The 19,419-nt window shown below is 36.2% G+C and overlaps 1 protein-coding gene across 1 annotated transcript in view; it reads right to left on the reverse strand.

Annotated features, from left to right (window-relative positions):
• The window catches only part of LOC110445784, a 73,943-nt gene that overhangs the window by 31,943 nt on the left and 22,581 nt on the right, over window positions 1-19,419 (reverse strand). The window contains exon 3 of the mRNA XM_021490575.1: window positions 4,456-4,616. Within this exon, the coding sequence (XP_021346250.1) occupies window positions 4,456-4,616 (161 nt within the window). The remainder of the gene's footprint in view (window positions 1-4,455; window positions 4,617-19,419) is intronic.

A 19,419-nucleotide genomic window follows, 5' to 3' on the forward strand; every position in this document is an offset into this window, starting at 1 on the left:
CAACTGTCATTGTGTAAATGTCACCCCTCTGCAAAAAGTTCCGATTTTTTTCAAGGAAGATAACTCTCACCCGGATCGAAGTGATTGTAAAATGTAAAATAAATTAATTATAAAGCCATTGTGTATATTTTGTTCAATTTCCCATTCTATATGTATAGATCTTTGTGTCCTGTTTGCTTTTAGCTTGTAGATAATCACTTTTATCCGTACAAATTCAATAAAAAACACTTTGTGTAACATGTGTTACATATTTTGCGATAAATAAAGTATTTGTAGGGTTAATTAGAAATGCTTCTTTTCATTCTATAATGGTTGTTATTGTTCCGAACAATGTCACACACAGAAAAAAACGGAAAATATTAAAATTGACGAAAATTCAATTTTTTAGTATTTTTTCCAAAAAAGTCCCCAAACCATCGGAGTGTTTAGATTTTCATAAAATCAACTCTACATAGTTGCATAACCATTATATGAAAGTTTCAACGAATTTTGCTGGTTAATTGCGAAAGTGTGGAGCCACCTTAAAGAACTGAAAGATAGCCTCGTGTTACTCAGAGACGTTAGTTATTGTTACCTTACATAATTGTTTTATTCCGACCGATTTCCACCCGATAATCTGACGTGAACGTAAATGATATTTTTTCAGACGTACCACGTTCTACTACTATATTGTATTGCATGAAATAGTCGTGCATACAGCATATAAATATAGCATTCGGGCATCCTGGACTGTCAGTGCTAATCAATGTACAGTAAAGTAGTTAGCTGCCGATCGACAAGTTAATCCCCAACGCTCATCCGCGCGGGGTGGGCGGTCCCCCGCGACTTTGCTCAGGTGATTTGTCGGTGGGGCTTTAATCCCCTTCGCCTGCGTGACGACTGTCGCCCGCACGGGGTTTCAGTATCAAATCACCTGAAGTGTACTGTACCTCATAGCTGATATTGGGCCCTGTCACGGGGAGACTATTTTCATACTTATCAAGGACAGGGTGACTGTGCCTATTGATTGGATTATATCCATAGCCGTGGGGTTCCTTGGGGAGATAAGTCCAGCAAGACTAAAAGCTGTGTATATTGAGGCCTAATCAAACACTGGCCTCCACTACTAACCTCATCTCCAAAGGGGTACGGTAGGAATGTACTTAACAACATATTGTCACTTAAGGGGTTACTAAACAACTTGTCGCTCAATTCTAGGAGGGGTCAATGTGTTATCTATTTAATATTTAATGGGAGTTCTGACCTTCACAAAATATTGTTCACTTAAGGGGGGATCTGACCTTCACAGAACACTGTTCATTTAAGGGAGTATTGACCTCCCCATTAATCCACCTCTGGAGGGCCGACATCCGTCAGGCCGACTTCAAGTGCCAACACCAAGGTGTTTCTCATCATCAGACTTCTTCCTGGTCATAACCAGGCCCTAGGAGGGGCCTTCATAAAACGGAGAGGAGTGTGGTGAATTTCGAAGAGTTATCTCCCTTGGACCGTGGACCATACCGACACGAGATCTCGTGAGCTACGCGACAACAATGCTGTGACATATTGGCGCGGCCTGTTAATATCTTGAACTACAACATACAACAGGTGAGTGATTTTCCTCCACTTTGTTACTTGATTTCAGGACTGAGAGCAGTTACAGCTACTTGTTGTGACGGTGTGTGATAAACACACACCGAATTCACGACACATGTTAATATACCATGGGTAAGCGGGCTATGGATTGATGTCCAAAGTGTAAATGATTGAGAGTAATTTTGTTCCATAAGAGAACAGTAAATTGACATTTAAATATAGTAATTTAATTTATTTCCGTCGTTTTTGGTATAGTAAAAAAAATATGCGATATGTATAAAATCTATCCCTCTGCAAAAAGTTCCGATTTTTTCAAGGTAGACAACTTTCATCAGGATCAAAATTGTTGTAAAATGCAAAATAAATGAATTATAATGACTTTGTGTGTATTTGGTTCAATTTTTCACTCTTTTTGTATGAAATTATTATGTGTCCTGTTTGCTTTTAGCTTGTATTTAGTAACTTGTATCCATACAATTTCAACAAAAAAATGCTTTTTGTAACATGTTGTAGATATTTTATGATAAATAAAATATTTGTAGGGTTGATTAGCAATGTTTCTTTTCAATATTTTATTGTTGTAATAGTTTTGAACAATGCCACATGCTCTAAAATGTGAAAGTGTTGAATTTGACAAAAAATCATTTTTTTCAGTATTTTTTACAAAACAAGAGGCCCAATAGGCCTGCATCGCTCACCTGGTATAAATCTCATACTTGTAACCTTAAAAGTGATCTAAAATAAAGCTACAGGCAAAAAATCAGTATTTATGATTAAAATTCATTCAAAAGAACCTGTTAATTTTTTTAAAAACATTAAATTTCACCCCTATTATTGAAAGTCGAACAAAGTCATTATGTTGAACAAATTTTATTTGCCTTTCATCTCAGGATGCAACTTGCAAAGTATTAACATCCTGGGACCCATGGTTATTCAGAAGAGGTCGTTTAAAGATTTTAAACAAATTTGACCCCTGTGACCTTGAATATAAGTCAAAGCTAAAGTCATTCACTTTAACAAACATAGTAGTCCTTGATCCCAGCATGCTACTGACTAAATATCAACATCCTGAGCCTTTTGGTTATTCAGAACAAGTTCTTTAAATATTTTGAACATATTTGCTCCTTGTGACCTTGAATATGATTCAAGGTCATACATTTAAACAAAATTGGTAGCCTTTGATCCAAGTATGCTACTGACTAAATATCATCACCCTGGGCATTTTGGTTATTGAGAAAAAGGTTGTTTAAAAGTTTTTTAAGACAATTGACCCCTGTGACCTTGAATATAATTGAAGGTCATTCATTTGAACAAACTTGGTAGCCCTTCATCAATGCATGCTACTGGCCAAATATCATCACCCTGGGCATTTTGGTTATTGAGAAAAAGGTTGTTTAAAAGTTTTTTAAGACAATTGTCCCCTGTGACCTTGAATATAATTGAAGGTCATTCATTTGAACAAACTTGGTAGCCCTTCACCCAAGCATACTACTGGCCAAATATTATCACCCTGGGCATTTTGGTTATTCAGAAGAAGATGTTTAAAGTTTTTAATATATTTGACCCCTGTCACCTTGAATATGGGTGAAGGTCATTCATTTGAACAAACTTGGTAGCCCTTCACCCAAGCATGCTACTGGCCAAAATATCATCTCCCTGGGCAGTTTGGTTAATAAGAAGAAGATGTTTAAAGTTTTTAACATATTTGACCCCTGTGACCTTGAAAATGGGTTAAGGTCATTAATTTTAACAAACTTTGTAGCCCTTCATCCCAGTTTGCTTCTGGCCAAATTTCATCACCCTAGGCCTTTAGGTTATTAAGAAAATCATCTCCACATAGTGACATAACCATTATGTGAAACTTTCACTGAATTCTGCTGGCTAATTGCGTTTTTTTTATGATTAAAACCATTTAAGATTATTTCTGTCCTATTGTATTGTGTGTTATAGTGGTAAGCTATGTCTTGAGTAAGGCTTCATTTGTATCACTGAATATTTTGTAAAATGACATTGCTCTGGAAATACACCATATGAGCATCGTTTGCAATTAACGTCATGCTACCACATTTGGAACACTACTCAAATTGGTACACGGTCAATAAATGGTTCGAATAGTACTTTAAAATTAGAAACCAACATTTTTCTCGGACAATATAACAAAAGAAATATTTAGCAACATTTCAACCAAATAGTTTTGTGTTCAAGAACATTTTAAGAGTACACCATGACTTCAAAGTAAACATATCCGAAAACCAGTAAAAAGGATGTATGTCGACGAAATTTTCGAGGATTTTAAAGGGGTTAATTATAAGCATGTTTTAATGTAGATTTCTGGTGTTTATAACCGGAAAATACAAAAGTGCATTTATGCAATTGTAGTTCAGTATCGTATTTATAAAAGCAATATATTTTGTTGCAATCGCCACATCAACTAGTAGAATTAAAAACAGGCTTCATAGCCTATTTGAGTACTAATCATGGCCGAAAAACTGACATAATCTCACTGCAAGTTTAGCATTTTATTTGCAAAAACAAATGACTTCGTATCAAAACTTTTTCTGAAAATGAACCACCATGGGTAGACTTTGTCAAGAATCAAGACACATTTGAGATACAAGATCTGAATTTTTAAATATCACTGAAAAACTGTCAAAATTGTCAAATGTGGTAGCGTGATGCTAGCATGAAATGGTCTACAGAAAATCTCCTGTGTCTTGCTTATTAAGATTTGTTCGCTATGTGTAAACCACTTAAATAATGTGCATATGTAGTGATTTATGTCCTTATCTCTTGTATTGACACCATCGAGTTATAACTTACAGTAGGAAGATTCAGTTATGTTCCAACTTTCACTTTACAAATTACATTCTCCTTACTTACCATGTATTCAATTTCTGCTGCAATCACTTTCTTCATCTTGTATTTGAACTTTTTGCCCGTTGTTTTTCTGTTGTGAGCTACTCTGACGATGCCATCATCTAGTTTTGTTGATAAGGTGTCAGTGATAAATAGTTTCTTTGTCTTGTCTAGAGGTTGATATTCTGCAGAGAAAAATGCTCAAATTCATTAAACTTATTTAAATAAGATTGATCCAAGAATCTCAAAATAAGTCAATTATCATCATTCATAACACAAAAATATTAACAAGTCTGATCGGTGACTGAATCAGAGTATATCTGGCATGAATCCTGAAAATCATGAAAGAAATATAACGGGATGGCCGCAGAAGAAACGCAGGGTATATCAAGGTAGATCCGCCAGCCTAACCTGGATGAGCCATCTGCGACTATCCAGCGGTCATGGTAGATGGGGATTAAGTCAGGACAGAGAAAATACAGTATATACTGTATATTACTACTGCCATGTATGTGTCTGCTGTGGCAACTGTTCCTGTCTACGGTACCACAGATGTACAGTTACAATCGGCACAATGAACAGAAAGCGCTACTTGAATTTCCCGAACGGAAAAGAAATAACGCCAGTACATACTCGGGGGGTGGGGGGGAAACGTCTTGTAGTGGATATTTAAAAAGAAACGAGTTCCACAAGATCTATCTAAAATTACCCATTTATACCTAAAATAAAGTAGCATTGCCTTGTAACGTGATAAACATTTCGTCTTTGTCCAATATTGGGGCAACATTTATGTACCATGTCCAAGTGTCGGTCAATTTGACTAGATTACACGATTTCCCCTTTAAACAATCTAGATATAATTGAAAAGGACTGGTACGTTAATTAACACATCATTATAAGTGTCTCCGTTTAGTATTCATTGTATAAAATGTTATCACAGTTTGCTGATCAACATAAGTTTCTTGAAAACTCTGCCGAGGCGGACAAGCCGACTGTCCCTACATTGTGAAATCACCCAAAATTATTGGTTGGTCTGAAACGTCAATCACACCTCAGCACAGTAGTCCTCCTATCATAATGGGTGGAGCTTACGCATTTTTTTTTCTTTTTTTTTTTCATAAAAATGAAAAATAAAAAAGACGGTTTTATTAAATGATGACCAGAATGAATATATTGGTCCTTACAAGTCTACACTTCAAATAAATGATTAAAATGGTTACTNCGTGCCACAAAAAGTGGATACTTGGGCGTAATTCTAACTGTACCTGTAACATGGACTTCGCTAATTTCAAGTTCAACAGGAGACAACAAGTATTCGTATTATTTCGTGTGTAACTATTGCAATACAAAATTATAAGTTTTAAACCAACTACGTTTTTAAAGTTAACTGTATTCCATTTCTTTTATTATGATCCCTTTGACACTGTTAGGTTTCAATTTAAATTCAACTAATATACTGTATTCCTTCACGGATGGTCATGTATAAATCATATATATACCAGAATTGTATATACATGTACATGCACAGTATCATCGGAAGACTAGCTCATATTCCTACAAGAATATTTCAGTTTTTATCATATTTTCTTACTTTTAACAAATATATGTTGTTTCTATGCATAATATATTTTGAAGAAGAAAAAATCAATCGCAATAAGTCCATGCCGGTCTTGAGATTTGATCCACGGGTTCTGTCGATGTCTTTTTAAAAATTCAAACTAACGTTGTGATCCATTTTCATACGTTGGTATAGTGTCAAAATGATATGTGTTANCATATTTATTAACATGCCCTCACATACCTCCACCTTCATCGGTGATTTAGTTGGATCTAAACACAATAGTTTCAGAATAAAATATGCAAGTTCATTTTGAAGCAATTTGTTCACCTAGTTTCTTCCAAGTTTTTTTAGCAGCGCCCATATTAAATTTAATTTTTAGCTTAGCTTTTGCTATAGATAAGTACACTTAGACGAATAGACATACAGCAAGACCAATTTCCATCATCAGTGCAATATTCATTACCATACCGACAAAGACTTTGTTTATATTTTACTTTGTTCCTCCCTTTCGGATAAAGCATGCCATCCTCCCCACCTAATGTAAGGAATGTATTATTAATACATAATAAAATTCCGACGAATGTCATTTCACACAAAACTTTTATATTAATATAAAATGCCGCCGCCGTATAGTCTGTAGACAAATCCGCATCTATCTGTTGATCTCGCGTTCAGAACCAAATACTATAAACTTCATATCGTCCGTTTAAGAATAATAATACATATACAATTAAAAATACAAATGGAAAATAATTAGGAAACTACCTTAGAAAACTTCACACGTGCTCAACAAAAGTGATAACCAGCATCCGATTTCCATATGTGTATAAATGTACATTTATTTCATTTCGACTATTACAATAGATATGTATTATAATAAATAAGATAATTTCTAACTGTTTTTTCAGGTAACAACAATGTACGGGTAAACAAGATCGAACTTATATCACAAAATTGAAATTTGTCGCTTCACTAAGATTTACCCAATCTAAGTTGCTAACTATCAGCGATAAGAGAATGAAGTAAAAACAAAAATGAACTTAAGGCAGAGAGTCTGAGCATACTGTGTTATTTCTCCAATGAAGAAGTGTGCCAAGTTGTTCTACATTCTATTTTTACTTTCTGTTAATCAGATTATGTGAAATTTTCTATTCCTCTAACAAGAATTCCACGGAAGTGGATGTGTCGCCTGCACAGGAAGCTGGGAGATTACGAAGAAATAGATACACTTTTCATTTCAAGAAATAATGTTAAAAGTAAGCAATAATCATAGATTATGTTTTTGGATGGCATCATTTTGTTATATAATCTGTTATTCTGGGAAGAATACTCTGAGTTTTAAGGAACTTGCTATGGATACTTATTGTCTCAATTCCAAGTTTAATTTGTATGATTTGTCGGATGGTTTCCCATAAATAAATGAATACACTTGTGGATTATGATGTTAAACAGCTAGTGTTGTCAATAACATTTGGAGTAACACGGCATGTCAGAGGTATACACGGTGAGTCAAGTGGTAGATCGAAGCCGTCCAGTATAGTTTTAGTGAAGTTTCTATTTATAGTGACCTTGACCTTTGACCTAAGGACCTGAAAAGCAATCCCAAGCAAGCCCTTTTGTAAGGAAGCACTGCATGAAGTTTGAGTTTGATCGGCCCAAGGAAACTCAAGTTATCGCACGAAAACAGATTTTCTATTTATAGTAACAGTGACCTTGACCTTTGACATTTGGACCCGAAAAGCAATCACAAGTAAGCACTTTTGGTAAGGAAGCACTGCATGAAGTTTGATTTTGATCGGTCCAAGGAAACTCAAGTTATCGCACGAAAACCTCTGTTCGGACGCCGACATAGCAATACCTATATGTGTCACCAGCTTTTCGCAGGCAACACAAAAATGAGAATTCAACAATTTGTTTACCTTTTCCAGAGAATTGAGTGACTACTTTTTAATAAAGAAAGTAGTGAAAAATTATCTCTGGATTATTTCATTAACTCTTTTCAAAATTATGTTACGGACAATTAGATCTTTATATAGACATCGTACAACTCTGATCATACATGTATACCAATGACCGTTGCAATTCTTACCAGATGATTTTTTGTTAATTTTCCGCGTTAATTGCCTTCTCAAAAAAAAGTACGGTTATATAAATAATGAAACTAGTTATCGTAACGATTACGTATTGTTAGTATCATATAAGAAATTCTTGTATTGCAGTTCTCTTTAAAATCGCCATTCCTATACAGAATATACAGCCCCAGGCTCCAGAATTCAAGGTCTCTGGATCAAATTCCCATATTTTGTGGAAATTTGTCGATTAGATTTAAGCAGACATAGTTTAAGCCTCTGATTTTAATTTTGGAACAAAGTTAGAAATGTATTTATTGCGATTTTTTATTTTCTTTTACTTTACTTACGGAATAAAGGTTTGAAATACACGTATATTAGATATGTTTTTACTTATCAAAATTATACATATAGCTAGAAAGCTACGCGCGTGTACAATGAAAATAATAATAATAAACTACGACATGAGATTGCAGCAAGATTTGTTCTTCAACTTCTTGCGTAATTGTCACAGTTCACTTCATCAAATAATCTGGTAGGCTTGTCCAATATTTGAGTCACTAACGTCCATTTTTACTAGCCAAAAAAATAACCGGCGCTTGGACTCTTCTAACTGCTAGACATAAAAATTGTTCCAGATTGTTGTATAATTTTCAAATACAGTTTCCTGTTTATACATTAAAGATAAATATATCCAATACATTAACACACGAGTAGAATGGTAAAGCTAACCATGCTTGACAACTTGAGACACCTGTTAGCAGGCAGCTAGCTACCTACTGTGGGTCAAGGGTCGCCGCCGCCGGTACCTGTAGTGTTGCAAACACTTTTTACCCCTGGTTAGATTATGGACTAGCCACAATCAGTCACATTTGGACGAAATATTAAATTCTAGGGTTGAAAGCATATCTCCAAATCATTCTGTGTTGTGTTTGTTTTGTAACACCTGTCAAGTTCGAAGGCCAACCGGACACACGGCTTCACTACGCTAATTGGAGACGAGATGTTTTGTTTTGTTTACTGGTCCATAATATATCCCCTTCAAACAAAGTGTACACACAAACAAGAGGCCCAGAGGGCCTGTATCGCTCACCTGAATATTTAAAAAATAATTGGTATGAAGTAAAGATATAGCACTCCATGGTAGGTGCTGTAAATACATATGAAATTTCAAAAAGATCCCTCCAGTACTTGAGATATAGCGAAAACAAACTTCAAACAAAGCCCCACCCCTATGCCCCCAGGGTGTCATACCCACCAATTATACAAAAATGAGTCCCCTTGACCAAAGGGTTTGTTCTCCTTTCTCCCACTTTTTAAAAACCCATAGAGGCAGTAATGTTGTGATAGCATATAGTCTGTTTTATATATTTTTTTACCTGTGTTCTCCCACATTATCTGTAACTGTCATATACATGTAGCTTTGATATAGTCTATTTTCATCATTTTTAGACATTTTTTTCATATCATATACCATTTTCATCAGCTAGATCATACAAAACAGTAACGTGAAATCCACAAATATTTCATACATTTTATAAACTTAACAGTATTATCTAAAAATAAAAAAATAAAAAATTTAAATTGATTTAATTTTGGGTGAAACAAATTCATATTGGAGCATTATTTTCAGAGAATCTTTTTTAAAAATAAATGCGTCTTCAGTGTAATTATTAATAACTTAGTATCACTCATTAGATTATTTTCCCCTAAAACGTAATCATTAGTTATGTTTCTATTTGATAACCCCATGTGGCTTGGGTCCACTGATATTTCAGCAGATCTACACCGTCCACACCAGGATTGGAGATGTACCCACTTGTATACAGTCTACTTCCCAGCAAGAGCCATGCAACCAGGGATTTTCTTAGGTCATAATTTGATATACCTATATAATTTTTGTGTTCGAGTGGATTATTTTATGCGCCATAGTCGCACGGCAGATGAAGGTCACCGAACAAGGGCCGTTGGCCCAAGCCAGGGGAAGAGCATGAGAGGGGGGCTGCTAGCCCCCTTCTCGTAAGGGTGGTTCGGGTGGTCTCCCCCCAAAAAGAATTGTAATTCTAGATGACCGGAGATGGCTTTTAAGCACTTTTCAGGAAAAAATAGGGAAAATTGATCATTATTGAAACATCAATATCTTGCAAATGGTTTTCCTTTCAATGGGTCATTATTTGGCAATACACACAATGTCACCTATTGTAAAGATTGACATTATCTTTTGTAACCCCTCCGAATCTCGCTTCCGTATTTTTTTTGACGTTTGATATGCTTTTGAGTTAATAGTCAGTCGGTATTTACACCGGAAGTGCCATGTGCTTTGACATAAGGGTCTTTAAAGCGTTTTATTTAATAACAAAATTAACATGGAAAGAGTTGCTCCCCTTTAGTGTTGGGCCCCGACTCGGATTACGATGTTTCCGACGATAAAATGGTGTACATTCCGACGGAAAACAATTAGCAGGTTTTATTTGTTATGTGATGTGCAATTATATTACCTTTTTTTTATGTAAAATACTTACCGATAAGCGGTAGTAAATTGCACCTAGGAAAATCCCTAGCAACATACCAAAGATTCTTTACAATACTCAAGACCACGATTCAACCTCAACTCAACTCAATCCCACCACCGTTTTCCTTGACTTTGCGGCTGCTGTCCAGAACGCCATCCGCACAGGGTTTCCAGTTGTGAGTTTGAAGGGCTGCTTCTTCCAATATACACAGTGTATTTGGAGGAAAGTCCAGCAGACCGGACTTCAACAACTCTACGCCAACAACCAACGGCGTGCCGCTGTACTACCCCTTGTTCCGTTAGACCATGTAGAAGACGTCTGGTTCAATGCGCTGGAGGACATAGACGATGCTGATGTACCACAGGACACCACTCCATTTACAGATTACATTGTGACACAGTGGATTGACCGAGATCAACAGCTCTGGAACCACTTTGAGACAGAGGGACCTATAACAACCAACCACATAGAGGGATGGCAAAGAAAACTGAAGAAGAAAGTGGAACACACCCACCCCAACATCTACAGCATCATTCGCGTCTTCCAGGAAATACAAGTCAGCAACAACATAACACGCATCAAACACACAGCAGGAGGACAACTCAGACTAAGAGCAAAACGCTACCGTAACATCGACAGCCGCCTTAACCAACTAAAGGAATGCTTGGAGAATGGTACAACAGATGTAATCCAGTACGCTGACACAGCATTCCATCTTTTGCATTTAGAGTGACACTGTGATAAATGTGCTTGTTATGGAATTTTTATTTGCTGCTTTGCTAGGATTTCTTAAAATTATAGACTTATCTGTGGGTTTTTTGACTTTCCAATATTTCACTTTAGTAAGTTAGTGCTATTATATTAGTTCTATATCATGTATCTTTGTGCATGTGTGTATTTTATGAATATGATTGATTTGATCAACCAGCACAGAGTATTCCATGTGTAAATGTAATTAATTTGTTTTATTTATTTCCATTCCCAGCTTTGCATCTGTTTTTGCATATTTAATAATGTAATACATGATCTCTGTCTTTACTGATTATATTTGTCATAAATTGCTTGCTAAATTTAGTTCTATTTTATGAAATATATATATAACACACATGAAAATGTATAAAATTGATTTAATATGAAATTAATAAAAGCAGGTTTTCAGTTAATGTATTTTGATGTGTTTTTATTAAGTAATAACTGGAATATTGTATATATTTATTTATAATTCCAGTAAATATTACGAAAAATCAGGAAATATATTTGTTAAATATTCCTATAACTAACACAGTATTTCCTATTGGTGAACAGGTAAATACCTGTACTATACCAGAACAGACTATAATGACACCTCTATTGTTTTCCAGTGTTTATATAATTCCTTGGATCAGAAAACAAGAGATCCCAGAGGGATCTTGGCGCCCACATTTGTACCATCTTCATTAGTTCTTTGTTAGTTCAATCTTTTCTCTTCTCTCCTCTAATCTGTTTGATTGAGTCATGTTAACAGTAAATACAACTTGAGGTAACTTTTGATCTGAACTTAATACTGATGTGTATGAAAGCCAACCTTCAAAGTAAGGTTGCCATTTCACATATTTACTAGTACAGTACTTAATGTAAAAGAAATAAAATCGATCATTGCAATACGAGAAAGATCTGTTTAGTTCTTCTTTTAATCCATTTTGTTTTTATGATCAAACTCAAAATATAACATGCACAACGAGGGATCAAGTGGAACCTACATATAAAATTTGAGAAAGATCCCTCTGGTACTTCTTGAGAAATAAAACAAGAATTGTTTACGGACGGACGACGGACGGACCACGGACGCAGGATGATTTGAATAGCCCACCATCAGATGATGGTGGGCTAATAAATTAATTATAAAGCCATTGTGTATATTTTGTTCAATTTCCCATTCTATCTGTATAGATCTTTGTGTCCTGTTTGCTTTTAGCTTGTAGATAATCACTTTTATCCGTACAAATTCAATAAAAAACACTTTGTGTAACATGTGTTATATATTTTGCGATAAATAAACTATTTGTAGGGTTAATTAGAAATGCTTCTATTCATTTTATTATTGTTGTTATTGTCCTGAACAATACCATACACACACAAAAAAACAGAAAATATTAAAATTGACGAAAATTCAATTATTGGTATTTTTTCCAAAAAAGTCCCCAAACTATCGGAATGTTTAGATTTTCATAAAATCAACTCTACATAGTTGCATAACCATTATATAAAAGTTTCAACGAATTTTGCTGGTTAATTGCGAAAGTGTGAAGCCACCTTAACCTCCCTAATTTTGTCTCCATCTCAAAAAAAAAATGTATGTCAATTTTTGTCTCTGACATAAGCAAATTAGCAAAATGGATGCAAAACAACATAATTAAACCCAAGTTTAAGTACTAACTAGAATTATGTCAGTATGACATTACAGCCGCTCACCACTTTAAATTTAATTGCTTCAGTAACACATTGAGCATCAATATCTACTATAATACCTCATATATGTGTTCTGTATTCTGCTAATTGAAAATCAGGTCATGTGATGATGTTGCCTTTGGGATTTTCAAAATCAATCGCCTCTTAAATGATGCCTTAAAAACATTTCTCCCTCTCCTCTTTTTTCACCCTCTTTAAGTGTGATGCATTGTTGTAATTTTCATTAATTAGCATCCTCCAATGATGTGACATGAGCATTTACGTGCAGAATGGCAATCGGTGAATGGATAATAAAGAATAGGTGCATTTTGTGCTTGTGAAATGAAGGATAATTAACAGTAGTGGGAAAACATGCATGGAGAAAAGAGACATTGTACTCCTTTTATTTTTATTTATTTTTTATTCATATTAATTATAATTATTGATATATGTAGCGACTATATTTACCGTCATTGAATATACAAAATCTTACAAATGTTCTTCGAATATATTTGAATTATATTTCTCAATGTATCTTTAACAACGTAAGAGTTATTTCCCTTACACCGAATTGGATATTATTTTGACACGGCGCCAATTCTTGTCAAACAGCAGCGGCTGTTGTGTCATGTTCTTAAATTGTTACACTTTCATAAATCAATATACCAGAAATAGCATGCTGTGTTACAGAAATGTTTCAAAGCATACACAGTTCACATATCGTCTCGTCTCCGAGCCATTACCGTTATCAACCTAAGCACGATATGTCATGTTACGTTCCCGTTTCAAACATCAAAATAGAGGGTATACTTCATCACTCATACAGTTTATAAGTATATATATTTACTTCTTCCTTCTACAGACAGCGTCAATGCTTGACAGTCTTCACATGTGCTTTCTCGAATCATATGTGTTTCACACGCGTAACACTCCTCAGACCGCAAACCGAGTTGCTAAAACGCTAAAACTTAGTGCACGAATTTCACCACCATAACACTCGTAGAATGCACCGGAGATAAACTTTTTTTCCAGCAATTATTTTAAGTAAGGATGATTATTTGGAGAGGAGTATCAGAAGACTTTATGTAACCCACAGGTGAGTGTCAGAGATTCTACTTTCTATTTGCGATAACGAAACTATAAAGCGGAAGCATGCAAGACTGAAGTACAGTATGCGCACGCACCCCGAACGAAAGTGGGTCCGTCATTTCGTTCTCTGGACAGAATTAATAAGCCGCTCGGCTATTGCCAAGAGCGGCTTAAAAATAACTTCGTTTCTGAATTAGGCACAATAGTAAATGGCATGTAGTAACATCTACTCTTTACCGAGTACTGTGATTCTGTATTGACCTTTTTTATAAAGAATTATGTATTCATGAGTCAATTTAAGATGAATCTTATAACACATGATTATGGAATATGATGTAAACATAACAAAATATCAAGATATCTAAATGGCTTAAAGGGGCATCACGTTGAAGTGAAAAAAAAGTGTCTTTTTTTTCAAAAACTACATGAACATATCAAGTGAGACTCCTTATGGAAAATAACAATTGAATTTTGCTGAAAAAAAATCATAAAAATGATTAAATCTAAGATAATCATCGGTATTTCTACCTGTCTGACCAACGTTTTGTTCAGGGATTTCCCTCTACTAGCGCATTTCTTTGTAAACAAAATGACTGGCCGTGTGAAGTAAGCAAAAGAAAAGTGTTGTACTGTATCAGCTACAAAGCAAAAAAGTTGCCAAATGGTCAAAAGATAGCTCAAGGAGTACGTTACGGAATCATTATTGCAGGTGGGAAGTATTCAAAGGAGAAAATAACTGTCGTAGCAGTTAGTACGGTGCATGTATTCTTCTGGATAGCCGGTTAAGCTGCAATGGAATCGACAGAAATGCTAGCACTGTTTATGTTATGAATAAATATATCTAAAACTATTAACCTCGTTAGTATCTTTGTCTGAGTTTGAACACAGATGAACTTAGTTTAAGGCCTGGTCACACAGCCTTTCGCGTCTGTATCGCGGGTAAAATTTCGCGATTTTTTTTTGCCCGCGGTTGCCCGTGGTGGAAAATGTGCAAAATTGGCTTACCCGCGGTTTACCCGTGGTATGCCCGCGGAACAGACGCCGGCGACTGTTCCGCGTCCTTATCGCGGGTGAAGCGCGGCGGTACCGCGGCCTACCACGGGTATAATAAAGCAGCCGAACCGGGCTGTAGAAATCATAACCGCTCAAGACACAGTCNGCAAGACGAGGTCATTACGGTGACGGGGATCCATGTTCACCCCTTGACGTCTGGAGCACAACTGACGAATGCTCGGCAAATCGCGCTTTTTATATACCTAAAATCAGACGTTGTACGGACGCGATTAGGCCGTGGACAATCGTATTTGGGACGTGTACAAGACGCAATTGAACGTGATTAGGCCGGTATTGGGGCGCGCTGTTTACGCGGAGAAAGGCGTTTGTCCGTGTTTACACGCGGTACACACGCTAATGCACGTGATAACAACGCGGTACAGACGCGGAACAAACGTGCTATGACCGTGCTCCACCCGCGATTACCCGCTAAAATTTCGCGTCCTACCGCGTGTAACCACGTCTTAACCGCGGCCGTAGCACGTCCTAGCACGTTCGTTCCGCGTCTGTACCGCGTCTTTACCGCGTGTGTACCACGTGTACCGCCCCCGATTACCCGCGGTCTAAATTTTTGGGCAGCCCAAAACTTTTTCGCGCAGCCAACCGCGTGTGAATTTCTTACCACGTGTAACGACGGGTAAAGTACGGCTGTATCGCGTCTTTATCGCGACCTCAAAGCGTCCAACAGCGTCTGCTTCACGGGCAGAAATTTTTGGCCGTGATTCGGCCGCGATACGCCCGTGGAGGGCTGTGTGACCGGGCCTTTAATATGTTAATGGGCATGTATCGGAGAGAGCTAACTTTGTGTTTCTATAATTATACAGTGGTTTATGCGAAAGGAAGGGATAAGTGACTGGTTAGTTTGATTTTGCCATGAGGCCCTCCAAGATTTGTCAGATGAAAAAGTGATATTAACTGGAACATGACTTAAAGAGAAAAGTGTTTTTCTGACCATTTCAGGTGTCAAAACCTGGATATTACCTTATATAAATGTCCAAGTGATATGTAATTACAAAGAAGATAGTTTAATAAAATGAATTGTAACTAACGTGACTTTCTTTATTATCAATATCAGTGAAGTAATCGCTTTTTATTTATTTATTTCATTTAAATATGCAGCCAAAATACTTGCTAAATTCCGTCGGTGCTCTCCGATCGTACGTTATCAAATAAGCCTAGATCGACATGTAGTTGTCAGCTGCTAGAGTATAATCTGCTCTGAATTAAGTCAATGAAAAATTCTTCTTTTAGGCTCAGCTTTCTTTTCTGCCCAGGTTTACCTCCTTTGGGCTGGTTTGGCTTGATTTCAGAAACCTCACTTTGCCCTCTCCAGTAGTGTAATCTCTCTGGGTTTTTTTCAAGATACTGGAAACTGATTCAAACATTCCCTTGTTCTGAAATCCAGTATCAAATTGCATAGCTTTCGAGTATTCCTGGATTTTTTCATATGAGAACTGGTTACTTTCATAGTCACTCAGTTGTATAGTTAAGTGTTCTATAACAAGGTAATTACATGCCTCAAGTTTGGCTTTCAGAGTGTTCACCTCACCAGCTAAAGCTTGAATATCGGCACTAACTCCCCCACGCACATCAACTGAATATCTGTGATCCCCAGAGTCAAACCATTTCATCTGTCTCCTTGTTCAGGGTCAACAGCTGGTCAGTTTGAACTCCAACACTAGACTCCTGTAAATATAATGTTAACATCTCATTTTTCTACCAAATACAATTTTACAATACGTGTTGTACAACTACAGCTACTTTTAGTATATATTGCAATAAATATTTCAAATGGTACATATCAGTGATAATTATTTTCTCCAGTAATATTCACCATTTGGTTAATGTGTTTACATTTTTAAATTTTACTAAATTTTAGTTTAAATTCTTGGTCCTTTGCCCTTTTTATTAATTTTCCCTGGTCTTTTCTTAGATAAGGGAAGTTACAAAACCAATAGGCCTATGGGCCTTAACGGTCACCTGAGTCCTACATTATTAGTCCTTGATGTTGAAATATGAAGTGCAGATAATGATGTCAATCATCCCTACCAAAATTTGAGTAAAAAACAAGTTAAGTATAACTTTAAGTTAAAGTTTGTCGGGACAATGAGTTGATCATTCCTAGACTGAGATTCAGTTAATTCGGCCTATAAGAACCTGATTTTAAGTTTTAAATAGTTTTTCAAAATGGTGGCCATATTGGATTTCTGATCGACCCAAAAAATAACAGGAGTACCGTGGGGTGGAACAATATACGGTCGTCAAATGCCATATAGTGTTACACATTGAAATAAGATCTGCATCATTCTGAGAGTGGTTAGCTGACATGCTATAAACAAGAGGCCTATGGGCCTCAACGGTCACCTGATACATGTATATTTATACAGAGAGTTGATTTTGTTTTTAACATGAACAGAAATATTATTCAAATTGACAAAAAACAATAAAACCACCTTATTCAATATCTAGCATACAGATTTAAGATTAAAAAGTATTTGAAACTAGCACCTATGAATCTAAACAAGGAAAATGAAGAAATTTTAGCACACTGACTCCTTTGGGCCCCACCCTACAGCCCTTGGAGGTAGGGCTGGCTCAAAATTTCCAAAGTATCACACTGTCAACTCAGGGTTATAATTCCAATCAAGTTATTGACATGTAATATTCAAAGTATCATTTGCCATTATAAACCATAATAAATAAACTGGGGGTCAGTCAGGGCTGATATGTGCATACCATCAAACTGCTATCCAATACTGATAATGCTAACCCAAATTGAGTAACTTCCAATGGAAATTAAACAAATGTTAGTCCAAAATGTGATTTCCCTATATAAACAATAGTAAAGTTAACCCCCTCCCCAGGGGGAAACGTGAGACCCCAGGGTCAAGAAATTCACAATTTTGGTAAAGCACCGTAAGAAAAAATGTATGAAGAGTATTTGATTCTACCATATCTGGATCTTGAGAAGAAGATTTTTGAAATTTTAGTCGATTTTTGACCCCGCCCCTCAGGTCCCTTGGGGCTGGGGACCAAATCGGCCACTATTTTTGTTGACCTTTGGCCATGGAAGGTTTCTGCAAAATTTTATTGAAATCGGTTCATGGGTTTTGGAGAAAAAGTCGAAAATGTAAATTGTTTACGGATGGACGACGCCGGACAAACGGCGGTCGCAATAGGTCTCTTGAGACTTTGCCTCAGGTGACCTAACAAGATATCCTAGGGGATCTTGGCGCCCATTTTTGTACCATCTTCATTAGCTCTTTGTCAGTTCGATCTTTTCTCTTCTTTCCTCTAATCTGTTTGATCGAGTCATGTTAACAGTAAATGCTCCTTGAGGTAACTTTTGATCTAAACTTAATACTGATGTGTATGAAAGCCAACCTTCAAAGTGAGTTTGTCTTTTCACATATTTACTAGTACAGTACTTAATGTGAAAGAAATAGAATCGATCATTGCAATATGAGAAAAATCTGTCAAGTTCTTCCTTTAGCCATTTTGTTTTTATGATCAGTCTCAAAATATAACATGCACAACGAGGTATCAAGGGGAACCTTCATATCAAATTTGAGAAAGTTATTCCTGAGAAATAGTACTAACAAACCTTCAATGTCAAAAATCAAAGATGGCTGTCGGTAGGCCATTTTGTTTAACTAATCAGATTCATAAGTAAACATGAACAATAAAGGATAGGGGGGGGAACCTGCATTGACTGGCCCAAAAAAAGTTTTTTGGGCGAGTAAAAAATTTAAAGCACAGGCCCAAATGACATTGTTGGACCAAATAATTTTAGGAAATATTTCCACAGCATTTAACACAATGCTTCAGCACATTTAAATTACATATAACATGACAATGTTTGTAATATGTAAAACAGAATAAAACATCATATTTTTAATTCTTCAACCCTAGTTAAAACCTGCCATGATCCACTCCATTCAGGTCTTCCCAAAAAGAAATACACAAACTCTCACCTCAAAGAAGAAACCCTGGCAGTTTTTATTTTTATATAGAAAATCAGAAAAAAATCATCACATTTTCTAAATCACGGACAGTTCGATTCAAATCGAAGTAATGACAACTGGAAATGTACTGCCCCCCCACCCCCAGTTAATGTGGAAGGGACTGTAATTTCTTTTATTCATTAATTTTTCAGCAAGTAGCTCAAACTATTTTTGTTGGGCCAGTGACTACCTCACTTTTGACAACTTTTAGTAACTCGAGCAAGGCTTTAACCACCATTGGCGAGCAAGCAACCGTCCATTTCAGGCACTGC

Source organism: Mizuhopecten yessoensis, unplaced genomic scaffold (genome assembly GCF_002113885.1).
Source record: "Mizuhopecten yessoensis strain PY_sf001 unplaced genomic scaffold, ASM211388v2 scaffold265, whole genome shotgun sequence".
Taxonomy (NCBI): domain Eukaryota; kingdom Metazoa; phylum Mollusca; class Bivalvia; order Pectinida; family Pectinidae; genus Mizuhopecten; species Mizuhopecten yessoensis.